Source organism: Passer domesticus, chromosome 4 (assembly GCF_036417665.1).
Source record: "Passer domesticus isolate bPasDom1 chromosome 4, bPasDom1.hap1, whole genome shotgun sequence".
Classification (NCBI taxonomy): Eukaryota; Metazoa; Chordata; class Aves; order Passeriformes; family Passeridae; genus Passer; species Passer domesticus.
Window position 1 is genome coordinate 39,962,165 of NC_087477.1, and position 14,790 is coordinate 39,976,954.

The 14,790-nt window shown below is 42.4% G+C and overlaps 1 protein-coding gene across 18 annotated transcripts in view; it reads left to right on the plus strand.

Moving 5' to 3' along the window:
• EPHA5 (EPH receptor A5) overlaps nt 1-14,790 on the plus strand; it is a 193,577-nt gene that overhangs the window by 141,023 nt on the left and 37,764 nt on the right. For 11 of the 18 annotated variants that reach the window (XM_064417313.1, XM_064417307.1, XM_064417314.1 and 8 more), the window contains 3 exons: nt 588-712; nt 3,489-3,648; nt 7,699-7,804. In XM_064417313.1, coding sequence (XP_064273383.1) covers nt 588-712; nt 3,489-3,648; nt 7,699-7,804 — 391 coding nt within the window. The remainder of the gene's footprint in view (nt 1-587; nt 713-3,488; nt 3,649-7,698; nt 7,805-14,790) is intronic. The other 7 variants (XM_064417308.1, XM_064417315.1, XM_064417303.1 and 4 more) reach the window with 1 other exon arrangement.

The window sequence follows — 14,790 nt, forward strand, 5'->3', positions numbered from 1 at the left end:
CCATTAAAATCTTTTGCCATTTGCAAGGAATTAGCATCACTATGTGAGCCTGCAACACCCCAGTGATATTTCTGGAGAGCAATTGAATTATAAAGGTTATAATATTCCTTGCTTCTGAAAGGAAGGGGCTGAAAGATGCCTAGGCTTAAACTACTTAAAATCCAAAAATAGTTAATGAGCCCATGTAATCTAAGGTCTTCTGAAAAATATATGCCTTGAAAGCAGGCAAAAGAAAGCAAAGCATAATCAATATGTAAGTCTGATAACGTAGACCCCTGACACATTTGAAAAGAGAAGGTGTGGGGTTGATATGTTTGAAAATTGCTTGAAAAGACGGGGTTGATGTGTAAGCTGTGATAGTAGTTCATGTAATTACTTTGCCTTGGTAGTCATGCTACCACAAATCTGTGCAAGTCCAGTTGTTAAAAATGGGCAAATACCACCAAGGTGAAAACAGACTCCACTGATCTGCAGAAGCTAAGGATTGCCTTGTGTTTGAGCATGCACTGATGGGTTTGACTTGGGCTGAGGCAGACCATCTTACTAACCATGGTTTTTGTCTGTTCTGTTTTTCTCCTGTCTTGCAGCACCTTCTCCAGTCAGTACTGTGAAAAAAGGGAAGATAACTAAAAATAGCATCTCCCTTTCCTGGCAGGAGCCAGATCGACCCAATGGCATCATCCTGGAATACGAAATCAAATATTTTGAAAAGGTGTGATGGACTGATTGCTGAGCTTCCCAAGTACCTTCTCTTTATTGTTTTCTTCTTTTAGTTATTATTATTTGAGACATGGAAGGGAATGGAGAGATTTTATGCATAAATCAATGTCAGATTGATTTTGCAGTAAATTATTAGGATGACTTGAAATGAGGGTGTTGTTTTCCATTAGTGTGCCACTTCTCTTGAACAAATACATTAAATCCGCGTGTCAGATTCCTCTCAAGCTTTATCACATTAAGATTGAGCCTGCTCATTTGTTAAAAGTAGAAGGGGCTGGGGACTGAGCATCTGTCTCCTCCCAGAAACATCAGGCAGCCCCTTGCCTTTGGTATTTCAATTTCTCACTTGATATTCCATCCATGTGAAAGGAGAGGAGAAGGGGGTTGTGGAGAGACAATGCATGTGCTCTGGTATGAAGAAGGGCATCTTGGCTTAAAAACTTGCCTGGGTTTTCCAGCTCTTTCTCTTGGTTTAAAGGGAAGCAGTCTCCCCACAAAACTTGCCCCTCCTAGTCTTCATTTCAAATGGTGACTTATCTCCCTGCAAAATTAATGTCCTTTAAATCGAAAATGGTTACAAATGCATTTTATCAAAGTAGTGTATTTTGAGTGATATGGCCTTAAATCTCTAGAAATCTTAGATTTCCAAAAATCAGGTTTTCAGGATTTGACCAAATAGCTTTTTTTTTTTTTTTTTGCCTTAGCTGGAATTGTAAGGTGTCCTTTTTTCCTCGGAAACATCCAGGCTTTCTACATGAAAACAAGAGGAAATAATGAAATTGAGTTGCAATTCACTTTTTTAGGGGGATTGAATTTTTGTTTTAAGGAAGATATTCCATTAGCTCTATCTGTGATCCAGATGAAATTGCTCAACATGGACCAGGATTAGATCCTTACTCCTTCTGTCTTCTTTCTCTGACCATGGGAAGGACCTGCTCAAGCAGTCAATTTAAACAGGGGAAAGAATTTCATAAATCTTCTCCATCACAATCAAATCAACATTATTTTTGCAGATGAGGGATCTTCTGAAAGAGATATGTGAGTGACTTAAATAGGACTGGAAATTAAGGTACACAACAGGAATTGAGTTATTTTGTTGCTGGAAATAATCCATTACTAATTATTTTATTAACTTGTTTGAATGACTGTTGGGGTACATTGAATCCTTACCATGGAATGGCTTGGGAAGAACAACTTTTAGAAACCAAAAAAGGTAAAGCAAATAATTAAAGGGAAAAAAGAAAGTATATTTCTTCATTTTTCTTAGCTTGTTTTCAAACAAATTGGCAGGAGATGGGACTTAAAATGCTGTATTTGTAGTCCAGAACTAGTCTCAAATAGCTTCAGCAAATAGTTCCTCAAGAGTGAGTCCTTTGTGGAGAGGTAGTTCCAGCCAGTCCCAGTTTATGCTGTCTTGATTTATTTTCTTCAGGCTGAGAGTGAAGCTTTGTATTTTCCATAGAAAAGCTCAAGAGTCCAAGTGTTTGCAGAAGCCAAGAGTGTATTGAAAACTTAATTGGCTGACATACAAGCAAAGATGTGACCTAATATTCACTTACTGCTTTTTAACCAGTAGTTGAGATAGGCTGGGGATGTTGTCCTTAATCCTTTTTCTTTGTTGCTACTATAATTTATATTCTCTGTTTTCAGCCCATCATAAGGGTAAATTCACATTCATTTCCAAGGGACAAGAACGATATATATTAAATGTTTGGGAAAACTGAGTTTTGTCAGATTGGATTCCTGTAAGAGGATCACTCTTTAATAAGAAAAAAAGGGCACATGAATGTGTGTGTGTGTGTGTGTGTGTGTGCACATTTCTCCAAAACAAGCTTCAATTGAGAAATTTTGTAATCTTACATTTAAGAAATTCCCAGCACCTTAGCCAGGCATATTGCTGTCAGTGGGAAGTTGGCCATTAAATTAAAAAAAAAAGGAAAATGAGCTTTAGATTCCAAGAGCTATCCAGAAATCTTGGTAAGGAACTACTAAAAACTCTGGTTTAACTCATAATAATTTGTATCTGAGAGGATATGGTGAATAAAAAGCAGTTTCCAAATTTGTAGACCTTAATTTATGAGCTCTTGTCTAGATTATGTGTTACAGTAAATAATTCTTAAAGTAATTACTTAGCATTTCAACAAAATTTTAATCAAAGAACTGGAACTGTTTCACATTAGAAACTGATGTAGATGAAGATTTATTTCAGCAATTTTTCTTCAAGTTCATTGCTTCAGAAGAACAATGCAAAAATTAGGTATTTTCCTGGAGTTTTGGTTTATTATTCTCTTCCCAAGGTCTAATTCGTGGTTCTAAAAAGACAGGCATAAAGTTGTATAGTGTGTAATATATTATTCTCTTTTAGGCCTATTACAGTACTGGGAAGCCATTTTGGTGTAAATCAAAATCCTTTTTTAAGGTGATGGGGCTTGTTTTACCTTCCCTGTGCCTTGGGATTGATCTTTGTATGATAAACCTTTCCATTGCCCCAGGCCATGTACATCCCAAGCAGGGGGAAGCTCCTTCTGCTGCAGATGCCGGTTGTGTGCCTCCTAGAATCACTGGTTATAAAAGAGAGAAGCAGATCTCACACTTTGTATTGCAGGACCTTCAGAGAGGGAGGGGGTTTTGAGGAAGAAATCCTCAAAAACGCATACTTCAGTCATCTTTAGTCATGTTTCCCTGGGGTTTGTCAAGAGCCTGCCTTCTCTGAGAGCCACTCTGTGTGTGTTTGAACTTTGTGTTTTTTGGGGGGGTGTTGGGAAAAGGACCAGGAGACGAGCTACACCATCATCAAGTCCAAAGAGACGACGATTACGGCGGATGGCTTGAAGCCAGGCTCGGCGTACGTCTTCCAGATCCGAGCCCGCACGGCTGCCGGCTACGGGGGCTTCAGCCGCAGGTTCGAGTTCGAAACCAGCCCAGTGTGTAAGTGCTTTTAATTACTGTCAGCCCATGTCTCTGCAACGCTTCCCTGGAACAGGCCAGGGGATCGATACCTCTGCACAGAGCGCTTCCTTTGATTGCCTTCATCCCTTGGCTTTGGAAGCGTCAGGCACATCGTGACTCTGCTCATGGTGGGGCAGGAGACCTTCAGGCTTCAGAAATCCGTGGCATTCCATGCTTAGAAAAATCCTGTATTTACAGGACCCTAGTGTAAGAGAGTCATTCCTCCTAGGAGGGACAGAGGGGATGGGATCTGCTCCTTAAAGGCTGGCTGCAGAGGATGCTGAGTTCTCTTAAATATCTCTCTCTTAAATATCTCTCCCATCTGGGAGGAAAAACCCTGAAATTGTGCCTCTCTGCAAGGGGAAGGGTTGAACCAGCATTAGTGTCTTCTGTGTTTTTTGGGGAAAGTTCCTGTCAAGTTAAACGATTGTTTCTGTTGGCTGCCAAGGCCACAGCCTCAAGAAAAGGAGGTTGACTTGTAATCAGAAATGGTAAAAAATGTGCATTGCAGGTGCAGGAGTACTTCTTGGCCTGTTACATTTGTGGGGGTTTTTTTTCTTTTTTTTTTTTCCTTTTTTATTTTTTGTAATGAAACTAATCCAGGGCTGTATTCTGGAACAGATTCTGTGGCAGGGTGAGCTCCTGAGGCACACAGAGGCTCAGCTGCTCTTTCTTCTGTGTTTAGGCACAGCTGTGGGGAAATTCTTTTTGTCCCAAATACAGAATTCTGCCAAGGTGTCAAGTACAATTTTGTCCACCAGAAAATACCTCTTCTCTCTATTAGTTTGTACAGCTGTCATTTATTAATTTTTATACTGTGTGCATGGAAGAGAAATTTTGTGGTGGAAATACTGTGATCATTCATGTGGGAAAGGGACTGTTTGCTGTGTTTTCCTTGGAAATTTAAATTAATAAATACTTTGATTACTGTTACTCCAGTTTATTTAAAATTCATCATCTTTGAGGAGAAGATGCCGAGTTGTCTTTTCAGTGCATGCTGCCTTTGAAGTCATAATAGATTTTCAAGGAGTCATTATACATGTGAAAATGTAGCTGTGGAGCCAGTGATTAAGCTAATACAGTGAAAATTGCATCACAATGCAAACATTAATGCAGTAAGGACACTCTATTTAATGTATTTCTTATTGTATTAACCATTAATTGTGCTCTATTAGTAGCAACCAAATCATGTTATGCCAAAAAATTATTATATTATTATACTATATTCTGTATAGTTTTTCTCAGTTGGGAAGTTTCTAGCTTGGAGTTGTTTGAGTAGTAGTGTTCTGGTCTACTAATGAGTACCACATGAAATATATGCACATTTGATCTATTACCTATGATTCTGGTCCAAAAATAATGGCATTTTCATCAAGCCCATCATCTTGTAAGTATCTGTGTGAATCAGGACTTTTGGAGGACATCATGTGGAAATACTTTAAAACAAAAAGAAAATCTGTGGGTCATTTAGTCATATCCACATCCCAGTCTTTTTCACATTTTAAAGGCAGAGGAATAGCTACTTCTCTGATATTGAGGAGCTGCTGGTATAGTCAGGAATACCTACTGCATAGTCCCCAGTTTGGGAATGGGAGTTGTTCGTCTGTTGGACTCAAGCTCTGGCTGAGGCCAGACTTAACCAGATACTTTAACACTTAATAGGATTGAAATACAATGCAAGCCTCAGTATCTTGCAAAATGCAGCTCTGTTTGACATTTAAAACCTTATAAAAAGCATTTTTTTCTCCAAAGCCCTGTATAAAGTCAATATTAGTGTCAGGAGTGTGACCAGACTCCCACTGCTTTCCTGCACATCCTGGAGATTTTGAAAGCAAGCAAGATCGAAATCTCACTGCTAAATCAGAGTACAGATCTGAACTTCTTGTTAGAGCCAAAGCAAATGATTTTTATTCAAGCACAGATGAAAACCTTTCAGTGGCTGTTCTGAGAAACAAAAACAATTTCCAAGTCGTTTGGACTGAACAACATGTTTTGTTTCCAGTTCACAACGTTTCTATAGTTATCTTTAATACATTTGGAGGAATTATACAACAACAGCCTGAGAAATGCAATGGAAGAAAGCTATAAGCTGTTTTGAACTTCCATCTTTTCCCAGATTTTGGAAATTTTTGCATACTTCTCCCTGCTTGTGCAATTCTTGAAAGCACCGTGAAGCAGCCAGGGCTTTGATTTTCAGTGAAATTTTTTTATCTAAGTGGAAGGTGGTGCTGGGTGTATCCACTTGTTGCTTCATCCTTTCCAAATGCCACCATGCTCGTCTAGCCCCAAAAGGTAACCTTGCCAAGAGCTGGGTTCTGGCTGGATTGGTGAGCTAATCTAGCTGGTCTGCTGGGCAGGAGTAGGACCACAGGACCAAGCTGAGAAGGGGTAATGCAGGGACGTGTGTGTCTGTCCCTGATTTTGAATGGCAGCAAACCCCAGCTTGGTTTATGGATTCAGGCTTTTCATCTGCCATAGATCACAGTGGATTTTATCTCATTTTCCCATCCCTTGAGCTGTGCAAAAAAAACCACCAATCACTGCTTAATGTTCTCCTTTAAATGTTTTTCTTTTTAATTATTTTGTCAAGAAAGCAGTAAAACACCATCTTAAGGAGCCCCCATAACTTCGTGAGGCTAATAAAATCTCTGGATGATGGCAGGGGTTTGGAGCAGTTAACATGAAATATTTAATGTATCAGGACCAGTCCCTCTGAAATCACTTACACTGCCGTAGCAGCTCCACCCCGCTCGCGGTTAAGCACCAGAGAGCTCCCATACGAAGAGCTGCTTGAAGCCCAGTGCAGATCAATGTTTAATGCCATACCTTTCTGTCTTTCCTTTCCTTTAACAATTAATATGGGACTATATTCAGTTATTTTATAGCCTTCATAACGTTAATCCTGTGCTAAGGACCCTTTTTTTAGTTCAATCATTTAGTTAAAGGCTTCTTCAGTACGCAATCAATTCCTGCTGCTCTCTGGGGTGGATGGAGCTTCATCCTGGGCTGGCACAAGGTTAAGAGCTATAATGAGGCTTTCCCCCACAGAGCAGCGGTTCCTGTGCCAGGGAGCTGGTTTTGCAGGGAGGATGTGAGGTTTGCACCCTGGGGTGGTTATATACGTGCAGCTAAATAAGCTGGCAGCAAAGAGGGCAAGGTGAGGAGACTTTGGTTCCTGCATGGGGAGCCCCACATACAACCCCTGGGGGGAAATGGGCTCCTTCCCCTGCCAAGTAGGGCAGATAAACAAGATACAAGTGGTATTGGCATTTTCATTTTACAGCCTACAGGAGCTTGTTCACCTGCTCTTATTTGACCCATGTCAAAACTCAGTTCTCAGTCAGCTCTCCTGACCTTTCTGGTGGCATCTTTATCACCAGCTTAGCCTCCTGCCTTTTGGTAGGAGGGCTCCTTACAAGGCACAGACTGGAAAAGTTTTGCTTCCCCAAGTTTTGGCCAATAAAAAGACCAACCAGTGTACGTGTCTTAGCAAATTCCTGTTTTACAGAGGGCACTTCATGGCCACGTGATAGAGATGCCACAAGGAGTCAGTTTATAATTATTTATAGCTTCTTGAAGTGCAGGTAATTATTTTTATCTTGTAGATTCTTCCTGTGTGTGTTAGCAATAACATTCCATAAATGTTCTCTCTGACTGCTGGGTTTTCATCCAAATGAGGGCCTGTTGGGTTTTCATCTTTTATCTCTGATTACTAATGCAGCTAACTCGGGAGAGAAACTTGAGTTTACAAACTCAAAGGCTGAATCCTGCAACACTTTCGTTTCTGAATTCAGCAATAAGACGGAATCTTGTTGGTTTTTTGGCTTAGTGTTGCATGTGGTTTTGTTTCCTTCCCACCCATATCCTTTCCAAACTAGAAACAGACAGCAAAAGGGGGAAAACACAAACCATAAAAGCATAAACGAACTGGTAAGACTTGAAACCTTGCTGGCAGCCTCACTAGAAAGACTCATATGAGTGCTGACTGTCATTTTAACCCTAATCTCCATTTTCTGTTTCTCATCTCAGCAGTAGCTGCATCCAGCGACCAGAGCCAGATTCCTATAATTGTTGTGTCTGTAACAGTGGGAGTCATTCTGCTGGCTGTTGTTATCGGTTTCCTTCTCAGCGGAAGGTAAGAGAAGAAGCTGTGTATTTATACTTCTTCAACTTTTGTAATAACTTTTATCTGACCAGCTGATTAGTGTGATTTAGGCAAAAGCAGCATGTGAACAAAGCTGTCAAGCGGTAGCACTGTAAAACAGCACGAGGGTGGGCTGATTGATCTGTTTGGACAAGCAGGAATGACAAAGGCACTCTCACAGATGTAGTTCACTTCCCAATAATTTTCATCTGTGTATAGGCTGGCCCTGATTATTTGACTTGATTTTCACAGGAACTGTTTTCACATTCCTTTAAAAATAAGCAGAACATTTTATTACAGGTAAAATATCTTCACCCCCATATGTTTGTACTCAGAGCTTGCAAGGGACTTTGCTCACAGAGAAAACTTCAGGAAAACACTTGCGAAGAAAATGAGAATAAAGCCACTGAAATGGCCAAATGCCCCACATTTTGGTCAGATCTGGATTTCATTTCTCACGTGTACGATACTAATGTGTCCTCCAAGCATTAGTAAATCATGCAGAGAGCTTCCCCCATAGAGGGAGGCACTCTGCTTCAAACCATCCCATTGACTTCTCATGTGCTTAAACATAGGCAAGTGATGACAGCCTGGAATATACCATCTTTGACAACTCTAATGGAAGTTGATGGAATTTTTTGATGAACAAGAGATTGTGGTACTGGGGCAAAATCTGGCTTGTATCAGGATAAGTTTGTACTGCAGCATTAAACTTGTTTGGCAGCCAGCATGGAAGGCACTTTTTTCATATTCTACATGTATATTAGTACCTTTTTTTAGTGGCAGTAGTCAAACAATGCAACATCCTTCATGTATATGTGAAGTACTCTAGAAAGCCTTGTGAAGTACATCTGCTGATAAGGCTGATTTTGTTTCCAGTGCAAAATAAACATTTATGCTTCTAAGGTATCCATCAGCCCACAGTTGCTTTTATGGTACAGGTCTGTCCTAAGCTCAGGTCTAGCAGTGCCTGTAATTTACAGGATATTGTAAACATTAAGAGGAACTGCACTGAATTTGTTGGTTGAGGGTCTTATTTCCCAGAGGAGGTAAGGCATCAGTCTGCAAATGCAGAGCAGTGAAATCCTGCCAGGCTGAGCAACTCTGTCCCCAGGCATAAGGCATCCGTGGAAGGACACGGACGCAGTTGTTTCCTGTCTTGAAAGGTAAGTGTGCTGCCAGACTCATCTCCAGTCAAGGTCAGAGACTGACAGTCTCTTCCAGCTCAGCTGTTCGAGCTCCTGCTGTCTGCTTTGAGTGACTTGTTGGGCTTAAAAATGGAAAAGTAAATGCTCCTGTCTGCATGAGAAGCATGCAGCGGCAGAGGGGCGCGTGAGTCAATGGCCACAGGCGATTCACACCGGGGCCTACAGGAAAGCTGTAGTCAAAAGATTTGGCTCCGAACACTCTAGACAGGATTCAAGTCTCTCCTTAAAGACTCGAGGTTATGATTGAAGTTCCTCTTCAGTCAGAGCAGGTGGATGTGAACCTTGGCTTCACCCAGCCTGGATGTGTGCTTGTACTGGTGCAAACAGGAGAATGCATGTGTGACTGTAGGGAAGCTGTGGGTGTAACCTGGCACCTCTGCAAGCAAGAGTCGGGGGAGTGAATGACAGGTGGAGAAATGTACATCCCTCTGTGCCCATAGGGAATCACAGCTGTGTGGCTGCCAGTAGCTCCTGCTCTTCCCACAGTTGCTGGCAAGGGCTCAGCACCCTTCTGAAGAGGATGTACCTTTGCAAGTCTCCTTTTCACTGCTGCTCTCTCTAGTCTCAGCAAGCAGTTGCAAACCCTGAGCCATTTGTCAGCAGTTCTCATTAGTTATATCTTTCTGTCCTTTTGCCTAATGTGCTTTCCAGGATGTGCTTCCTCTTAGCTCTTTATCTCTTGGCATGCTTATGAAAGCCCTTGTGTCCTTTGGCTAGAGTTTTATTGCTGCCTCTGCTGCTACCTTAATCCTCCTACCTTGTACTCACGCTTGCCTCTGTGGACCCCAGGGCAGCCGCAAGTTTCTGGACATTCTCCATGGTGCCACTCTGGATATCTGGAAAGGGTAGGCACAAGGGGAGCTGAGCTCTTCATCCATTTTTATCTTTTCAATCCTTCCCCTGCCTGAAAAAAACACAGTCCTTCATTTGGAGCTGGTGGAGAAACCTCCTACACCAAGGTCTGGTCCATTATTAGAAAATTGGCTTCAAAACCACAGGACTTGTCTGCCAATTTGACTTCCCATGAATTTTAAAGCTCTAGTACACTGAGTGACTTGTGAGAACAGCAAAATAAACCCCAAAAACCCAGAAAGATGACAGGCAATTTGAAATTAAACAAAACAAAGAAATTGCTCTGGTTTGGAAGAAAGCAGAGATGCCAGGGAGATGTGTTACTCATGCTGCTTTGCCTTGGATATGGATTCAAGACAATTTGTGGAGTAACTCTCCTGCTGTGACAGCAGGGACAATAAACATGTTCCAAGTCATGGGATAATCCCTTTCTGAAGCAGTTAACCTGTTTCTGGGAGATGTCTTCCTATTAAACCTCTGGAGTGGTTGTGTTGTTCCAGTGCCTGGTTCCAGGGGGGTTGCATTTTCTTTCCTAATTCTTTCCTGTATTTGCTATTAGGAAAACAGCTATTTTGAGCTCCAGCTGGAATCACTGCTGCTTGCCACACCAAACAAGCTGTGCAAAGCCCAGGCTCTGTCTTTTCTGTTGATGTAAGAGAGCAGGAGAAGGAGAAAAAACATCTTGCTCTGCCACACTGAGGATGTAGCCTGGCCAGCTCTTGCCAATAGGCTACTTTGTCCTGGCTTCAGGATGCTCCCATGTCCCTGAGAGGCCTTGGATGCCTCAGGATATTCCTCCCTAGGATGCTGTATGGCACCTCTTTGCACCTATCCTCCCAAGTCCCAGGCTGCAGCAAGCAGAGGCTTGAGAGCAATTCTGCAGTGTGAAGTGAATGTCGTCCTGCTCCTGGCAGTTTTGTGAGGAGTTTCCAGTCACAGGGCTCAGGAGTTTGCTGGAGCCTGCAGGCTTTTTATTTTTTGCTAGGTTCCCAAAGGCAGAACCACACCTCTGTCCTCTTTTTTTTTTTTTTTTTTTTTTTTCTGCTTTCAGGTCTCTGCAGTTTTCTTGCTTCTTTTGAATGAATATAAGTAACAGCTTGGCATTTCCCATTGGCAGCTGGCCCTAAACCAAAGGTCAGTTGAACAGTAGTCGTGGTGGCATTTCCACATGTCAGCGTCCATCTGTGGAAATGCACTTTGCGTCTGAAGCTGGAGATTCCTGGGAATTTGAAACTAAATGTGCTTTGCCCTAAACAATTGAGCTGCATTTCAGAGCTGATTAGCTTGCAGATGCTCCAGAAAACTTCCTGTAAATAACATGTCCTTTGACCAAGGTCATAAAAGCCAAGCCAAATAGCTGATCACTTTTTTAAGTTATCCTGCTCCTTGCATCAAGGACATATTAATAATATAACAATTGGGATTACAAATCAAAGAGATTCACTAAATCAGACTGTAGTTGTCTCAGCATAAAAAAGAGAAGTGGATTGAAAATCTATTATTAAACCAGCTACAAGTATTTAGTTAAAGAACACAGAGTTGTTATTATCTCTGTTTTGTTGGGATTATGTGTTCTCAAAAGTGCCATGCATTTTACAGATAGAGCAAATTTTGCTTTCCTAGCAATGTGTGAATTAGATGTCTGTTACCACTACTGTTCCTGACTGAAGTATGTATTAATCTAAAATCATTACTGACTTTTGTTTTAAAGTCTGTGACGGACAATGCGGCGACAAAGATCTTGGCACTCCATCTCACAGGGAGCAGTGAAGTGCCTCAGTTTTTGTTGTGTGGCATCAGTCTCTTTCTCCCTACAAACTGAGTTACAGAGCCAGGTTTTCAGCAGTCTGGGGAGGAGACCAGCTGCTCCAGAGCAGTGCCCCTCTTTTGTTCTTCAAACCCAGCCCTCTTTGCAAAACAGACAAGGTCTTAGGGTCAGTGTTAAGAGACTGCTGGTCCCTCCAGTCCCCCAAGCTTTCAAACTTCATAGCACTGAACAAAAGCATGAGCTTTTACAGAGTAAGGTGGGGATGATATTAGGTCAATGCTGTGCATGTTTGCAAAAGCTGTTCAAAACAGCCAAGTCAACTGTGCATCTGCATTTATAGCCAGCTACCCATTATGGATGACCTTTCCATCTCAAGTGATCTTCCAAAGAACCAGAGGGAGCTTTTCGTAGAACTTAGGGGAAAAAAAATATGAAGCAACAAAACACTGCTCCTCACCCTGTGTCATGCATATATAGAAAGTCTCCTTCTGGCAAGGAGCTAGACTCTGAAAGACAAAGCAAAGACAAATCTTGCCACTTGGGTATTGGCAATTAGAGGCTCTTACACCAGCGTACCCATCCTTGACCTCAGCTGATTTAGACTTTTAAATATCTGTGCCTGTGGTGGCAGAGGGCTACTTTCTGGACACAAATATGTGCATCTTGTTACAAAGTGACTTTCAGGGAATAGAGAGGGTGAAAGATTGTGGTGTATATCCCAGGTCCTGAGAGAGTGTTTGCAACCTTCTCTGATGTGGAAGGTGAAAATGGATGAATTTTTCCACAGCCTCCCCCCATCCTATTTTCCAAGTTGTGTCAGGGCTTAAAATAGTTTGCTTTTTCAATATTTCCGTAGGAAATGAGAGAGAGTCTATAGATAATGGTTTTCATAGAGAATTTTTCCAGCATGAGTCACAATTTTTGTTAGTTGGGACATTTTAAAGGATTTTTATCTCTACATTTTTGCCTGCTCTTCCTTCTTCCTGCAGGACATTGTCTCCTGTGATTTATAGCCACTTTATTATGCTGCCTACTGCCAAATATTCCCCACGATTCACCTGACAAGAGGAAGGATTTTGTTGAGGAAGCTACTGCTCTGCCAAGTCAAAATTCCCATCCACCCAAGAGCAGGCAGGGTCTGGTCCTGCTTCTGTTGGGGTCAAGGTTTTTACTACTTCCATCCTATTTACAGCCTCTTTGCTCTCCTCCAGAGAGGAGCAGCACTGGTGTACAGTGCAGCTCTCTGAAGGGAGAGTGCTCCAGTGCACCCTTCTGCACAGGGTCACAACTTCCTAGGACCCATGTGGGAATCTGCTGCCTGTGGCACCCGTCTCTAACATGCTGCCAAGATCAGCTTGTCAAATTTGGCTGCTCCAACGCCTCATTCCTCTTCTACTGTAAACACTTCTTGGCTTAGTGCAGACTCGCCAGGCTCCGCGAGGCAGTCTGTGCTCTGCAGTTTTGAGACACGCTTAAGGACCCAGGCTAATCTGCCTTTGGATGGCTTCAGCCCAGACAGAAGGTGAGAGTTGACCAAATCTGTAACTAAGCTCCAAGTTTTTTCTTGGCAGCAGCCGAGGGAATGGAAGGACTGTGATGAACAGATACACAACTGGCATAAGCTCTGTCTGAGCAGGGAGAATGGGGGGTAGTGCAGCAGTAAGTGATGAAACCTCCTTGCCTTCTTGCAGGTGATTTGTTTGATGGCATTGTACAAGTCCTGTTTCCATTTGGAGAAGGGATCTGGGCTGCCCTTCAAGCTGAAATTTGTAGCAGCTTGAGGCTCTGCTTAGCACCCCTTGTGTATGTAGTCTTTGAAAGTGAGATTTTACAGTGTCTTGTCTTGACTGTGGAGTGGGTAGAGAATGAAGAAGGAAGTCAGACTCTTGTCCTTCTGCACTTCTGAATATGGGGATGTTTCACCTTGCTTTGAAATCAGAAGTGTGACCTCTCCTGGGGCTTCACCATGTAGCTGCACTTGGCCTCTTACCTAGAAAAAAAAGGTTATCTCTGGTTTCTTATGTCTTAGACATAGAAGAGTATAATGCCAAAGGTCTTTCCAAGTGCAGTTCCTTCCCCTGAAGACATTGCTTTCCTTCCCCATAGTAACTGCATAGCTGTCATCTGCTTGGCGTTCTGCATTCTCAGTTTTTCTCAAGCAGTGCAGAGACACACTTTAATGTATGAACTAGGAGAGCTCAGCAGGAAGAGCAGGTGACTCCTTAAACATTTGTATATTTTGGGACTGTGAGCTAGCAGCTCACAGTGTGTAATGGTACTTCTCTGATGTTTAGAGCAAGCAAGTTGACTCAGGAATTGCTAGGTGTAGAGCTGGCCTCCTGACCTGGAGATGCAGGAAGCAATCATTACCATCACTCAAGGCTGTATGAAGGATTAGAAAAATCTTCACAGGCACCCTCAAGTATTTCAGTCTCTAATTGCAAGCCTCTGAAGAACATCCCATTAGAACAGCTTATTAAAAGCAACAAATGAGACTTCCATTTATCATGATTCCAAGACTTCAGCTTATAACTCTTAAAAGCCACATCTATATATGGCAGAGCCTCTCTGAATTCTATCTAGCCATTAAAAATGCAGTTTAATTCCAAATGCTCTCTGGGTCATCTGCAGACTTGTGGTAAATTAATTACATTAATTGCAGGCACAGTTGCTGGGGCCTGTGATATATATACATTTCATTAACCAAGCCCAGGGTTTGAAACAATGCCAACGGTGTTGATAAGTGCCCCTCGCACAGGTTTATTAAAGTTCGTGCTCTGGACGGTTGGGTTTGCAAACCACATAAGCTTTGTGGGGGTCACCTTATCTGGAACAGGAGGAGTGTTGTCTCTGTGTGCCTGAGATAGCTGCAAGCAGCAGAGCTGGGCTGGCCAGGGAGCAGGGCAGTGCCAGCAGGCCACAGAGCTCCTTATTTTCCCATCTGCAGCCCTTTCCTTGAAGCCAGGGCTAGAAGCATGTGTCACACCTTGTTTCAAGCAAGCTTGGCTTTTGGAGATGGTGTTGCCTCGGGCCTGTTCATTCCCAGCCAAGGGGATTTAACACTGCAGGTGTTTTCTCAATAATTTTGCTGTTTTGTGGACATGTCATCTGTTATCCTGCAGCAGATCAGAGGGGCTCCTGACCAGTAA